Source organism: Bombina bombina, chromosome 4, assembly GCF_027579735.1.
Source record: "Bombina bombina isolate aBomBom1 chromosome 4, aBomBom1.pri, whole genome shotgun sequence".
Lineage (NCBI taxonomy): Eukaryota > Metazoa > Chordata > Amphibia > Anura > Bombinatoridae > Bombina > Bombina bombina.
The window spans coordinates 482,731,786-482,745,206 of NC_069502.1; the positions used below are offsets into that span (position 1 = coordinate 482,731,786).

Here is a 13,421-nt window from a genome sequence, read left to right on the forward strand (position 1 = left end):
AGGTAAAGTACATATTATATTATCTATATGCCAACTTGTTTTATGTCCCTTTAAGGAGAACTACAAATATCAATAAGTACTCCTTTGCACTGCATACACAGCATAACCATCAGTCAGTGCCTGTGTTCTGTCAGAAGAGTGAATTCAGACGACTAGTGAACGGAAGTGACGTTCCATCAGCTGTCTGATAAATTTATATTGCGCATGTGCTCCTCATCGTAGTCACACACCATAGCGAATATGTAACAACCTAAACTTCGCTTTTCTGATAGAACACTGTGCGCACTAACAGCCATGAGCATGTGGTACTCACTGCTGTGTTAATAAATACTGTCACTGTTACCTTTATTATGTGTGTACAGTAATAATACTTATGTTCACTCGCTGCACGGTTCTCTAATGAATTCACTCTTGACAAGAAACAGTAAGATAAAACCGTGCATAGAGTGAACATAAGAAGCATTATTAATGTACACACATTAAAGGTGGGGGCTGTGTATAAATTCTCACCATGTTCAGTGTAAAATCAGCTTGACAAAGGGAAACACTCCCGAAACGTTGCTCTGCTGTTTTTCCTTGTGTGTTCCAAATAAAATTTGTTGTGCTGCCACACTTGGATTTTTTTCACACATTAAAGGTAACAGTGTCAGTATTTAGTAACAGCAGTGAGAACCACACGCTCACTGACAAGTGACTCGTTAGAGTCCAACGGCTGTTACTGCGTGTGGTGTTCTATCAGAAGAGCAAACTTTAGGCTGTGAGGTAGTCGGTTTGGAATGGGACTACGATGAGGAGCGCATGCGCGGTATGGATTTGTTGTCACACAGCTGAAGGAACGTTACTTCCGTTCGCTAGTCTGATGAATTTGCTCTTCTGACACAACACCTGCACTAAGTATGCCAAACAGAGCCGATAAAATGCATGGGAAAAAAGAAGTCTGACAGCATTTTTTAAAACGTACTTTGCACTGCAATAGCAAGCTGGGCTGCACAGCTGCAACACTGTGGATTTTGAGGATTTCAAAATTGCTGAAGCAAATTGCTGTTATTATACTGTCCCCCAAATAAAAATGGCAGTATTTGCCACTTTAAGTGACCCAGACAAATCATATAACTTATCGTACAGGCAGAAAATACTATTAGCTGGAAAAATACCAAAAAAAGATTGAAACAAGAGATTATGTGTCATTATGTATAGCTAACATACGGCTAGATTAAGAGTTTTGCGTTATGAGGGGTGCGGTACTAATTTGCACGTTGTCACCGCTCACTTACCTACAGCGCAGGTATTACAGGTTTTCATAAACCCGGCGTTAACAGACAAGAAGTGAGCGTAGAGCAAAATTGAGCTCCCCACCGCACTCCAATGCCAGCGGTGAACTGGTTGTACGTGCTTGTGCATGATTTCCCCATTGACATCAATGGGGAGAGCCGGCTGAAAAAAAAGCCTTACACCTGCAATAAAGCAGCGTAAAGCTCAGTAACGCAGCCCCATTGATTCCTACGGGGAAACACATTTTATGTTTACACCTAACACCCTAACATGAACGCCGAGTCTAAACAGCCCTAATCTTACACTTATTAACCCCTAATCTGCCGCCCCCAACATTGCCGACACCTACATTATATTTATTAACCCCTAATCTGCCGCTCCGGACATCGCCGCACTATAATAAAAATATTAACCCCTAAATCGCCGCACTACCGCCTCGCAAACACTAGTTAGATATTATTAACCCCTAATCGGCCGCCCCTAACATCGCCACCACCTACCTTCATTTGTTAAACTAAGAGTGGTGAGGGAAAAAAAAAAATGGGTTGTATGATCAAAATTCAGGGGTTAAATCAAACTTAATATTACTTGTCGCCCCTGGATTCATTTGTTAACCCCTAATCTGCCGTCCCCAACGTCGCCGCTACTATACTAAATTTATTAACCCCCCAAACCTAAGCCTAACTTAAATATAATTAAAAGAAATCTAAATAAAACATACTATTAATAACTAAATAATTCCTATTTAAAACTAAATACTTACCTATAAAATAAACCCTAAGCTAGCTACAATATAACTAATAGTTACATTGTAGCTAGCTTAGGTTTTATTTTTATTTTACAGGCAAGTTTGTATTTATTTTAACTAGGTAGAATAGTTATTAACTATTTACTAACTACCTAGCTAAAATAAATACAAATTTTACCTGTAAAATAAAACCTAACCTTACACTACAATTAAATAAAATTACCTAAATTAAATACAATTACCTAAATTACAAAAAAAAAACACTAAATTACACAAAATAAAAAAAGAAATTATCAGATATTTAAACTAATTACACCTAATCTAATAGCCCTATCAAAATAAAAAAGCCCCCCAAAATAAAATTAAAAACCTAGCCTAAACTACCAATAGCCCTTAAAAGGGCCTTTTGCGGGGCATTGCCCCAAAGAAATCAGCTCTTTTACCTGTAAAAAAAATACAAACAGTAAAACCCACCACCCACACAACCAACCCCCCAAATAAAATATTAACTTAAAAAAACCTAAGCCCCATTGCCCTGAAAAGGGCATTTGGATGGGCATTGCCCTGAAAGGGGATTTAGCTCTTTTTCAATTGCCAAAACCCCTAATCTAAAAATAAAACCCACCCAATAAACCCTTAAAAAAGCCTAACACTAATCCCCGAAGATCCACTTACAGTTTTGAAGACCCGACATCCATCCTCAACAAAGCGGCAGAAGTCCTCATCGAAGCCCGCAGAAGTCTTCATCCAAGTGGCAAAAGTCTTCGTCCAAGCCCGCAGAAGTCTTCATCCAGACGGCATCTTCTATCTTCATCCATCCGGCGCGGAGCAGCTACATCTTCAAGACATGCGGCGAGGAGCATCCTCTTCAATCGACGTCTTCTTGCTGAATGAATGTTCCTTTAAATGACGTCATCCAAGACGGCGTCCCTTGAATTCCGATTGGCTGATAGAATTCTATCAGCCAATCGGAATTAAAGGTGAAGAAATCCTATTGGCCGATGCAATCAGCCAATAGGATTGAGCTTGCATTCTATTGGCTGTTCCAATCAGCCAATAGAATGCGAGCTCAATCCTATTGGCTGATAGCATCAGCCAATATGATTTTTTCACCTTTAATTCCGATTGGCTGATAGAATTATATCAGCCAATGGGAATTCAATGGACGCCATCTTGGATGACGTCATTTAAAGGAACATTCATTCAGCAAGAAGACGTCGATTGAAGAGGATGCTCCGCGCCGGATGTCTTGAAGATGGAGCCGCTCCGCACCAGATGGATGAAGACTTCTGCGGGCTTTGAAGAGGACTTCTGCCGCTTCGTTGAGAATGGATGTCGGGTCTTCAAAACTGTAAGTGGATCTTCGGGGGTTAGCGTTAGGCTTTTTTTTAAGGGTTTATTGGGTGGGTTTTATTTTTAGATTAGGGGTTTGGGCAATTGAAAAAGAGCTAAATGCCCTTTTAAGTGCAATGCCCATCCAAATGCCCTTTTAAGGGAAATGGGGAGCTTGTTTTTTTTTAGATTAGGTTTTTATTTGGGGGGTTGGTTATGTGGGTGGTGGGTTTTACTGTTGGGGGGGGGGTGTTTGTATTTTTTTTTTACAGGTAAAAGAGCAGATTACTTTGGGGCAATGCCCCGCAAAAGGCCCTTTTAAGGGCTATTGGTAGTTTAGGCTAGGGTTTTTATATTTTATTTGGGGGGGGGGATTTTTTATTTTGATAGGGCTATTAGATTAGGTGTAATTAGTATAAATATGTGATCATTTATTTTTTTATTTTGTGTAATTTAGTGTTGGTTTGTTTTTGTAATTTAGGTAATTGTATTTAATTTAGGTAATCTATTTAATTGTAGTGTAATGTTAGGTGTTAGTGTAACTCAGGTTAGGTTTTATTTTACAGGTAAATTTGTATTTATTTTAGCTAGGTAGTTAGTAAATAGTTAATAACTATTTAATAACTATTCTACCTAGTTAAAATAAATACAAACTTGCCTGTGAAATAAAAAATAAACCCTAAGCTAGCTACAATGTAACTATTAATTATATTGTAGCTATCTTAGGGTTTATTTTACAGGTAAGTATTTAGTTTTAAATAGGAATTATTTAGTTATTAATATGTTTTATTTAGAGAAAAAAGGTAGGGAAGTGGGCGCTAAAAATCTAAAAAGGCTAAAATATCTCAAAGTAAATACAATTTATTATATAAGCACAATAAAAACAGCAGCAAATCAAACTCCGATAAAATGATCAAATTAAGCTTAAATAAAATGCGAGACAATAATTAAAACCTACATGGATCCATGATATGCCTGAAAGGTTAGTTACAATGTTACAGTACGGGTGATATGCGCAAAGTAGCAAATGATGATGTGCAAAGTACTTTGCGCATATCACCCGTACTGTAACATTGTAACTAACCTTTGCATTGCATTGCAGCGCTGCATATGCGCTCTTATTTCTAGGAAATCCTGAGCTGTAGAGGTAATCACGCAAATGCACATCTTATTTCCAAGGGAATTCCCATTCCTATCACCACTTTATTCAATATAAGCACAAGAAGTTGCAGATATTTATTTATAAACACTTTAATATATATGATTACTAAACTTACATTAATAAAATGCTTGTTACTAGGACACAATCACGCTCTCTATATTCTTTATAACGCTGTCTCTGCAGCTCGCCGCTCTGCAAGTAAACAATGAATATTGTAATTTATTGCTCACATTGCAGCAGCTGACTAACACATGCGCATGGTAATTACAGTCTATTTCTTGTGAGCATGCATTGCTGCCTATGTAGGCACCGCTCTCTACATCACTATGCGACTAAAATAGAAAAGGAACAGGGCAGAGCATAGCATAGAATTCAATACCCTCTTTATAAAAAAAATAGAGAAAAAAAGACAACAAACACATCCACAAAGTGGTTAGCATTTGCATAGTATGTACATATAAAAAAAAACATAATTTACCACCACTTTAATGCACCGTACAAACTCACCTTAACCTCTCTAAGGTTCATGCATTCATCCCAAGAATAAAATTTCCTCTTCATCCTAGCAAAAACAAATTAAAACATATTTAATTGGTATAACAATTGTTAATTTCTGTCTGAAAAACAATACTGATGTTACATAACCTAAGAAAATCAAATTGCTATGTTACACACACATATGAAAATGTATTCTATTATCAAAATGGTCTTTATTCTCTTGGTATCTTTTGTTGCAAAGCAGGAGGTAAGCTTAGGAGTGTGCACATATCTGGAGCACTACATGGCAGCAGTTTTGCAAGAATGTTATCCATGTGCAAGAGCACTAGTTGGCTGCTCTATGCCCTGGCATGTAGTGCTCCAGATACCTATCTAGGTATTGCTTCAACAAATTATACCATGGAATTGGGCAAATTACTGTTTTTGGGGAACTTTTTCTTTTCTTATTCTGCCTTAAAAGAAACTTATACTCCCGCAAGTATAGATCTCTTCTTTCAACTCACGCCAGCAAAACAGATAGACATAGTACTTTAGTGTAAATAAATATACATTGTAATGTTAACTGGCCTTTTGATTGATATTTTAAATACATTTTTATGTTTTCTATTAAATGTACAGTTAAATCAAAATGAAACATTCATGATTCGGATAATGCGTGCAATTTTAGAAGGATTGTTGATGATCCATTTATATAGCCCATCAGGGCGTGCTTTTGTAACAATGTATAGTTTTGCTAATTTTTTTTTTTAATAACATTGTGCTGATTTTCAGACTCCTAGCCAAGCCCAACAGTGTCAGATGTATACATGCATAAAGACTCCTGCTGGCTCCTATTTATGTTATGTTATCTGTCTTTTCATATGCAGGGAAGTGAGGGGGGGGGGGGAGGGGAGGAGGAGATGTGTCTGCTTCTTTTGTTTCCCAAGCCCCTTTCTCTGGGTGTCCCAGCCAAACCTCAACTTTTTTTTTTTTTTTTTTTTACAGTGGATTTTTAGATCAGTATCTGTGCATAATCTTCTATACAGGGAGTGCAGAATTATTAGGCAAGTTGTATTTTTGAGGATTAATTTTATTATTGAACAACAACCATGTTCTCAATGAACCCAAAAAATTTATTGTTTACTAATAACAACTGTTAATGTCATGCTATATAATCTGAACTAGTTGCACGTTACTAAAACGTAGACCTATAGCTGAGATAACCTTTGATATCCTAGTTCCTATTATGGTTTCACATAGCCTGCGCCCGATAGAAGTCTTAGTATGTATATAGTTGCCATACCCTACAAACTCTGATATTGTAGGTGTGTAGTTTCGGATACAGCACCACCTCATTACTAGAGCACATGATTTATTTTTGTTAGGCTCCTCTCCTCCCTTTCCCGCCGGTACTAGTTGCCTGCGGGTCATACCCCTACTTCCTTTTCCCTCATCGCCTGTAGGGGCAGCTCATCTAGAAGCCCCCTATATCTCATCTTATACCATGTCTGCTATCATTTGTCTTATATCCCATAGTGCATACATCCGTATACCCCTCTTTGAGAATAACTGATCCAGAATGTAATCGTATCCATTCTATACACAAAAGCCCAGGGACTTTTATCAGGTGTCCACTTAAGTATACTTCTAGAGATCAGCCATCATGATAACAACCAGGGTAACTCGTTAACTACAATATAACTTATGGCTCCGCCCCCCCGCCCTTACCTTTAGCTACGGTTCACCCTTACTGTAAGTGAACAAATAATCGGTGTTTATCCGCATTTGTTAATACATAGTTATAAGTATTTCTTATATCCCACTTTTATTTATATAGAATCCAAATAAATCTTTGTTATATTTAGTCTACCATACTATACAGGGAGTGCAGAATTATTAGGCAAGTTGTATTTTTGAGGATTAATTTTATTATTGAACAACAACCAGGTTCTCAATGAACCCAAAAAACTCATTAATATCAAAGCTGAATAGTTTTGGAAGTAGTTTTTAGTTTGTTTTTAGTTATAGCTATTTTAGGGGGATATCTGTGTGTGCAGGTGACTATTACTGTGCATAATTATTAGGCAACTTAACAAAACACAAATATATACCCATTTAAATTATTTATTTTTACCAGTGAAACCAATATAACATCTCAACATTCACAAATATACATTTCTGACATTCAAAAACAAAACAAAAACAAATCAGTGACCAATATAGCCACCTTTCTTTGCAAGGACACTCAAAAGCCTGCCATCCATGGATTCTGTCAGTGTTTTGATCTGTTCACCATCAACATTGCGTGCAGCAGCAACCACAGCCTCCCAGACACTGTTCAGAGAGGTGTACTGTTTTCCCTCCTTGTAAATCTCACATTTGATGATGGACCACAGGTTCTCAATGGGGTTCAGATCAGGTGAACAAGGAGGCCATGTCATTAGATTTTCTTCTTTTATACCCTTTCTTGCCAGCCACGCTGTGGAGTACTTGGACGCGTGTGATGGAGCATTGTCCTGCATGAAAATCATGTTTTTCTTGAAGGATGCAGACTTCTTCCTGTACCACTGCTTTAAGAAGGTGTCTTCCAGAAACTGGCAGTAGGACTGGGAGTTGAGCTTGACTCCATCCTCAACCCGAAAAGGCCCCACAAGCTCATCTTTGATGATACCAGCCCAAACCAGTACTCCACCTCCACCTTGCTGGCGTCTGAGTCGGACTGGAGCTCTCTGCCCTTTACCAATCCAGCCACGGGCCCATCCATCTGGCCCATCAAGACTCACTCTCATTTCATCAGTCCATAAAACCTTAGAAAAATCAGTCTTGAGATATTTCTTGGCCCAGTCTTGACGTTTCAACTTGTGTGTCTTGTTCAGTGGTGGTCGTCTTTCAGCCTTTCTTACCTTGGCCATGTCTCTGAGTATTGCACACCTTGTGCTTTTGGGCACTCCAGTGATGTTGCAGCTCTGAAATATGGCCAAACTGGTGGCAAGTGGCATCTTGGCAGCTGCACGCTTGACTTTTCTCAGTTCATGGGCAGTTATTTTGCACCTTGGTTTTTCCACACGCTTCTTGCGACCCTGTTGACTATTTTGAATGAAACGCTTGATTGTTCGATGATCACGCTTCAGAAGCTTTGCAATTTTAAGAGTGCTGCATCCCTCTGCAAGATATCTCACTATTTTCTCCTGTTAAGTGTAGTCAGTCCACGGGTCATCCATTACTTATGGGATATTAACTCCTCCCCAACAGGAAGTGCAAGAGGATCACCCAAGCAGAGCTGCTATATAGCTCCTCCCCTCTACGTCACACCCAGTCATTCTCTTGCACCCAACTAATAGATAGGATGTGTGAGAGGACTGTGGTGATTAAACTTAGGTTTTATATCTTCAATCAAAAGTTTGTTATTTTAAACGGCACCGGAGTGTGTTTTCTTCTCAGGCAAAATTTGAAGAAGAATCTACCTGAGTTTTGTGTATGATCTTAGCGGACGTAATTAAGATCCATTTGCTGTTCTCGGCCATTCTGAGGAGTAAGGTAACTTCAGATCAGGGGACAGCGGGTAGGTTCACATGCAAAGAGGTATGTTGCAGTATATTATTTTCTAAGGAATGGAATTGACTGAGAAAATACTGCTAATACCGATATAATGTAAGTACAGCCTTAAATGCAGTAGTAGCAACTGGTATCAGGCTGATATGTATATATGTTTACACTTAAGTATTTCTGGGGAATGGCACTTCACTGGGAAAATACTGTATGCATATAACTTTTAGCCTAACTTGCAGTGTGAGCGACTAGCAGCAGGCTTTTAATGACATTTCATAAATTAGATTTTAAACGTTTGCTGGCATGTTAAATCGTTTAATTATCTGAGGTACTTGGTGAAAAATTGTTTTGGGCGTTATTTTCCACATGGCTGTCGTTTGTTTTAAATTAAAACAGTTTACTGAGCTTCCCTCACTGTTGTATTGTGAGTGGGAGGGGCCTATTTTGGCGCTTTTACTACGCATCAGAAATTCAGTCACAGTCTGCCTTTTTCTCCCTGCATGATCCAGGACGTCTCCACAGAGCTCAGGAGTCTTCAAAACTAGTTTTGAGGGAGGTAATCACTCACAGCAGACCTGTGAGACTGTGCTTTGACTGTGATAAAAACGCTTATATTTTCAATTGTTATCCGTTTTTTCTGATATTAAGGGTTAATCATCCATTGCTAATGAGTGCAATCCTTTGCTAAATTTATGCTTTTTACTGTGAAAATTTGGTTTCTATAACTAATCCGGTTCATTGTTATTCAACTGTGACAGTTTTTGTGTGCTTCTTAAAGGCACAAGTAACGTTTTGCATATTGCTTGTAAATTTAGTTGAAAAGTATTTCCAAGCTTGCTAGTCTAATTGCTAGTTTGTTTAAACATGTCTGACACAGAGGAATCTCTTTGTGCAATATGTTCAAAAGCCAAGGTGGAGCCCAATAGAAATTTATGTACTAATTGCATTGATGCTACTTTAAATAAAAGTCAATCTGTACATGTTAAACAACATTCACCAGACAACGAGGGGGAAGTTATGCCGACTAACTTGCCTCACGTGTTAGTACCTGCATCTCCCGCTCAGGAGGTGCGTGATATTGTAACGCCAAGTACATCAGGGCGGCCATTACAAATCACTCTACAAGACATGGCTAATGTTATGACTGAAGTTTTGTCTAAATTGCCAGAACTTAGGGGTAAACGAGATCACTCTGGGATGAGAACAGAGTGCGCTGATAATGCTAGGGCCATGTCTGATACTGCGTCACAATTTGCAGAGCATGAGGACGGAGAGCTTCATTCTGCGGGTGACGGATCTGATCCAAATAAACTGGATTCAGACATTTCAAATTTTAAGTTTAAGCTGGAAAACCTCCGTGTATTACTAGGGGAGGTGTTAGCGGCTCTGAATGATTGTAACACAGTTGCAATCCCAGAGAAAATGTGTAGGTTGGATAAATATTTTGCGGTACGAGTACTGACGTTTTTCCTATACCTAAGAGACTTACTGAAATTGTTACTAAGGAGTGGGATAGACCCGGTGTGCCTTTCTCACCCCCTCCTATATTCAGAAAAATGTTTCCAATAGACGCCACCACACGGGACTTATGGCAAACGGTCCCTAAGGTGGAGGGAGCAGTTTCTACTTTAGCTAAGCGTACCACTATCCCGGTGGAGGATAGTTGTGCCTTTTCAGATCCAATGGATAAAAAGTTAGAGGGTTACCTTAAGAAAATGTTTGTTCAACAAGGTTTTATATTGCAACCCCTTGCATGCATTGCGCCTGTCACGGCTGCGGCAGCATTTTGGTTTGAGTCTCTGGAAGAGACCCTTGACTCAGCGCCATTAGATGAGATTACACACAAGCTTAAAACCCTTAAGCTAGCTAATTCATTTATTTCTGATGCCGTAGTACATTTAACTAAACTTACGGCTAAGAATTCCGGATTCGCCATTCAGGCACGCAGAGCGCTGTGGCTAAAATCCTGGTCAGCTGATGTAACTTCTAAATCTAAATTACTTAACATACCTTTCAAGGGGCAGACTTTATTCGGGCCCGGTTTGAAAGAAATTATCGCTGATATTACGGGAGGTAAAAGCCATGCCCTGCCTCAAGACAGAGCCAAACCTAGGGCTAGACAGTCTAATTTTCGTGCCTTTCGTAACTTCAAGGCAGGAGCAGCATCAACTTCCTCTGCTCCAAAACAGGAAGGAGCTGTTGCTCGCTACAGACAAGGCTGGAAACCTAACCAGACCTGGAACAAGGGCAAGCAGGCCAGAAAACCTGCTGCTGCCCCTAAGACAGCATGAAGTGAGGGCCCCCGATCCGGAAACGGATCTAGTGGGGGGCAGACTCTCTCTCTTCGCCCAGGCTTGGGCAAGAGATGTCCAGGATCCCTGGGCGTTGGAGATCATATCTCAGGGATATCTTCTGGACTTCAAAGCTTCTCCTCCACAAGGGAGATTTCACCTTTCAAGGTTGTCAACAAACCAGATAAAGAAAGAGGCGTTTCTACGCTGTGTACAAGACCTTTTACTAATGGGAGTGATCCACCCAGTTCCGCGGTCGGAACACGGACAAGGGTTTTACTCAAATCTGTTTGTGGTTCCCAAAAAAGAGGGAACCTTCAGACCAATATTGGATTTAAAGATCCTAAACAAATTTCTAAGAGTTCCATCGTTCAAAATGGAAACTATTCGGACAATCTTACCCATGATCCAAAGAGGTCAGTACATGACCACAGTGGATTTAAAGGATGCTTACCTTCACATACCGATTCACAAAGAACATTACCGGTATCTAAGGTTTGCCTTCCTAGACAGGCATTACCAGTTTGTAGCTCTTCCCTTCGGGTTGGCTATGGCTCCAAGAATCTTTACAAAGGTTCTGGGCTCTCTTCTGGCGGTACTAAGACCGCGAGGAATTTCGGTAGCTCTGTACCTAGACGACATTCTGATACAAGCGTCAAGCTTCCAAACTGCCAAGTCTCATACAGAGTTAGTTCTGGCATTTCTAAGGTCGCATGGGTGGAAAGTGAACGAGGAGAAGAGTTCTCTCTTACCACTCACAAGAGTTCCCTTCTTGGGGACTCCTATAGATTCTGTAGAAATGAAAATTTACCTGACAGAGGACAGGTTAACAAAGCTTCTAAATGCTTGCCGTGTCCTTCATTCCATTCAACACCCGTCAGTGGCTCAATGCATGGAGGTAATCGGCTTAATGGTAGCGGCAATGGACATAGTTCCTTTTGCACGCCTGCACCTCAGACCGCTGCAATTGTGCATGCTAAGTCAGTGGAATGGGGATTACTCAGATTTGTCCCCTACGCTGAATCTGGATCAAGAGACCAGAGATTCTCTTCTATGGTGGCTTTCTCGGCCACATCTGTCCAGGGGGATGCCCTTCAGCAGGCCAGACTGGACAATTGTAACAACAGATGCCAGCCTACTAGGTTGGGGCGCTGTCTGGAATTCCCTGAAGGCTCAGGGATCATGGACTCAAGAGGAGAGTCTTCTTCCAATAAACATTCTGGAATTGAGAACAGTTCTCAATGCCCTTCTGACTTGGCCTCAGTTAGCAACTCTGAGGTTCATCAGGTTTCAGTCGGACAACATCACGACTGTGGCTTACATCAACCATCAGGGAGGGACAAGGAGTTCCCTAGCGATGATGGAAGTATCAAAGATAATTCGCTGGGCAGAGTCTCACTCTTGCCACCTGTCAGCGATCCACATCCCAGGAGTGGAGAACTGGGAGGCGGATTTCCTAAGTCGCCAGACTTTTCATCCGGGGGAGTGGGAACTTCATCCGGAGGTCTTTGCCCAAATACTTCAACGTTGGGGCAAACCAGATATGGATCTCATGGCGTCTCGCCAGAACGCCAAGCTTCCTTGTTACGGGTCCAGGTCCAGGGAACCGGGAGCGGTCCTGATAGATGCCTTGACAGCACCTTGGACCTTCAGGATGGCTTATGTGTTTCCACCCTTCCCGATGCTTCCTCGTTTGATTGCCAGGATCAAACAGGAGAAAGCATCGGTGATTCTAATAGCGCCTGCGTGGCCACGCAGGACCTGGTATGCAGATCTAGTGGACATGTCATCCTGTCCACCTTGGTCTCTGCCTCTGAGACAGGACCTTCTAATTCAGGGTCCTTTCAAACATCAAAATCTAATTTCTCTGAAGCTGACTGCATGGAAATTGAACGCTTGATTTTATCAAAGCGTGGATTTTCGGAGTCAGTAATTGATACCTTAATACAGGCTAGGAAACCTGTTACCAGGAAAATTTACCATAAGATATGGCGTAAATACTTACACTGGTGCGAATCCAAGAGTTACTCATGGAGTAAGGTTAGGATTCCTAGGATATTGTCTTTTCTACAAGAAGGTTTAGAAAAGGGTTTATCTGCAAGTTCTTTAAAGGGACAGATCTCAGCTCTGTCCATCCTTTTACACAAACGTCTGTCAGAAGTTCCAGACGTTCAGGCTTTTTGTCAGGCTTTGGCTAGGATTAAGCCTGTGTTTAAGACTGTAGCTCCACCGTGGAGCTTAAATTTAGTTCTTAACGTTTTACAGGGTGTTCCGTTTGAACCCCTTCATTCCATTGATATCAAGCTGTTATCTTGGAAAGTTCTGTTTTTAATGGCTATTTCCTCGGCTCGTAGAGTCTCTGAGTTATCAGCCTTACATTGTGATTCTCCTTATCTGATTTTTCATTCAGATAAGGTAGTTCTGCGTACTAAACCTGGGTTCTTACCTAAGGTAGTCACTAACAAGAATATCAATCAAGAGATTGTTGTTCCATCATTGTGCCCTAACCCTTCTTCAAAGAAGGAACGACTTCTGCACAATCTAGACGTAGTCCGTGCCCTGAAACTTTATTTACAGGCAACTAAGGATT

The 13,421-nt window shown here is 40.5% G+C and overlaps 1 protein-coding gene across 1 annotated transcript in view; it reads right to left on the reverse strand.

Moving 5' to 3' along the window:
* Window positions 1–13,421, reverse strand: part of CILK1 (ciliogenesis associated kinase 1) — a 249,510-nt gene that overhangs the window by 211,305 nt on the left and 24,784 nt on the right. The window contains exon 3 of the mRNA XM_053710380.1: window positions 5,022–5,076. Coding sequence (XP_053566355.1) covers window positions 5,022–5,076 — 55 coding nt within the window. The remainder of the gene's footprint in view (window positions 1–5,021; window positions 5,077–13,421) is intronic.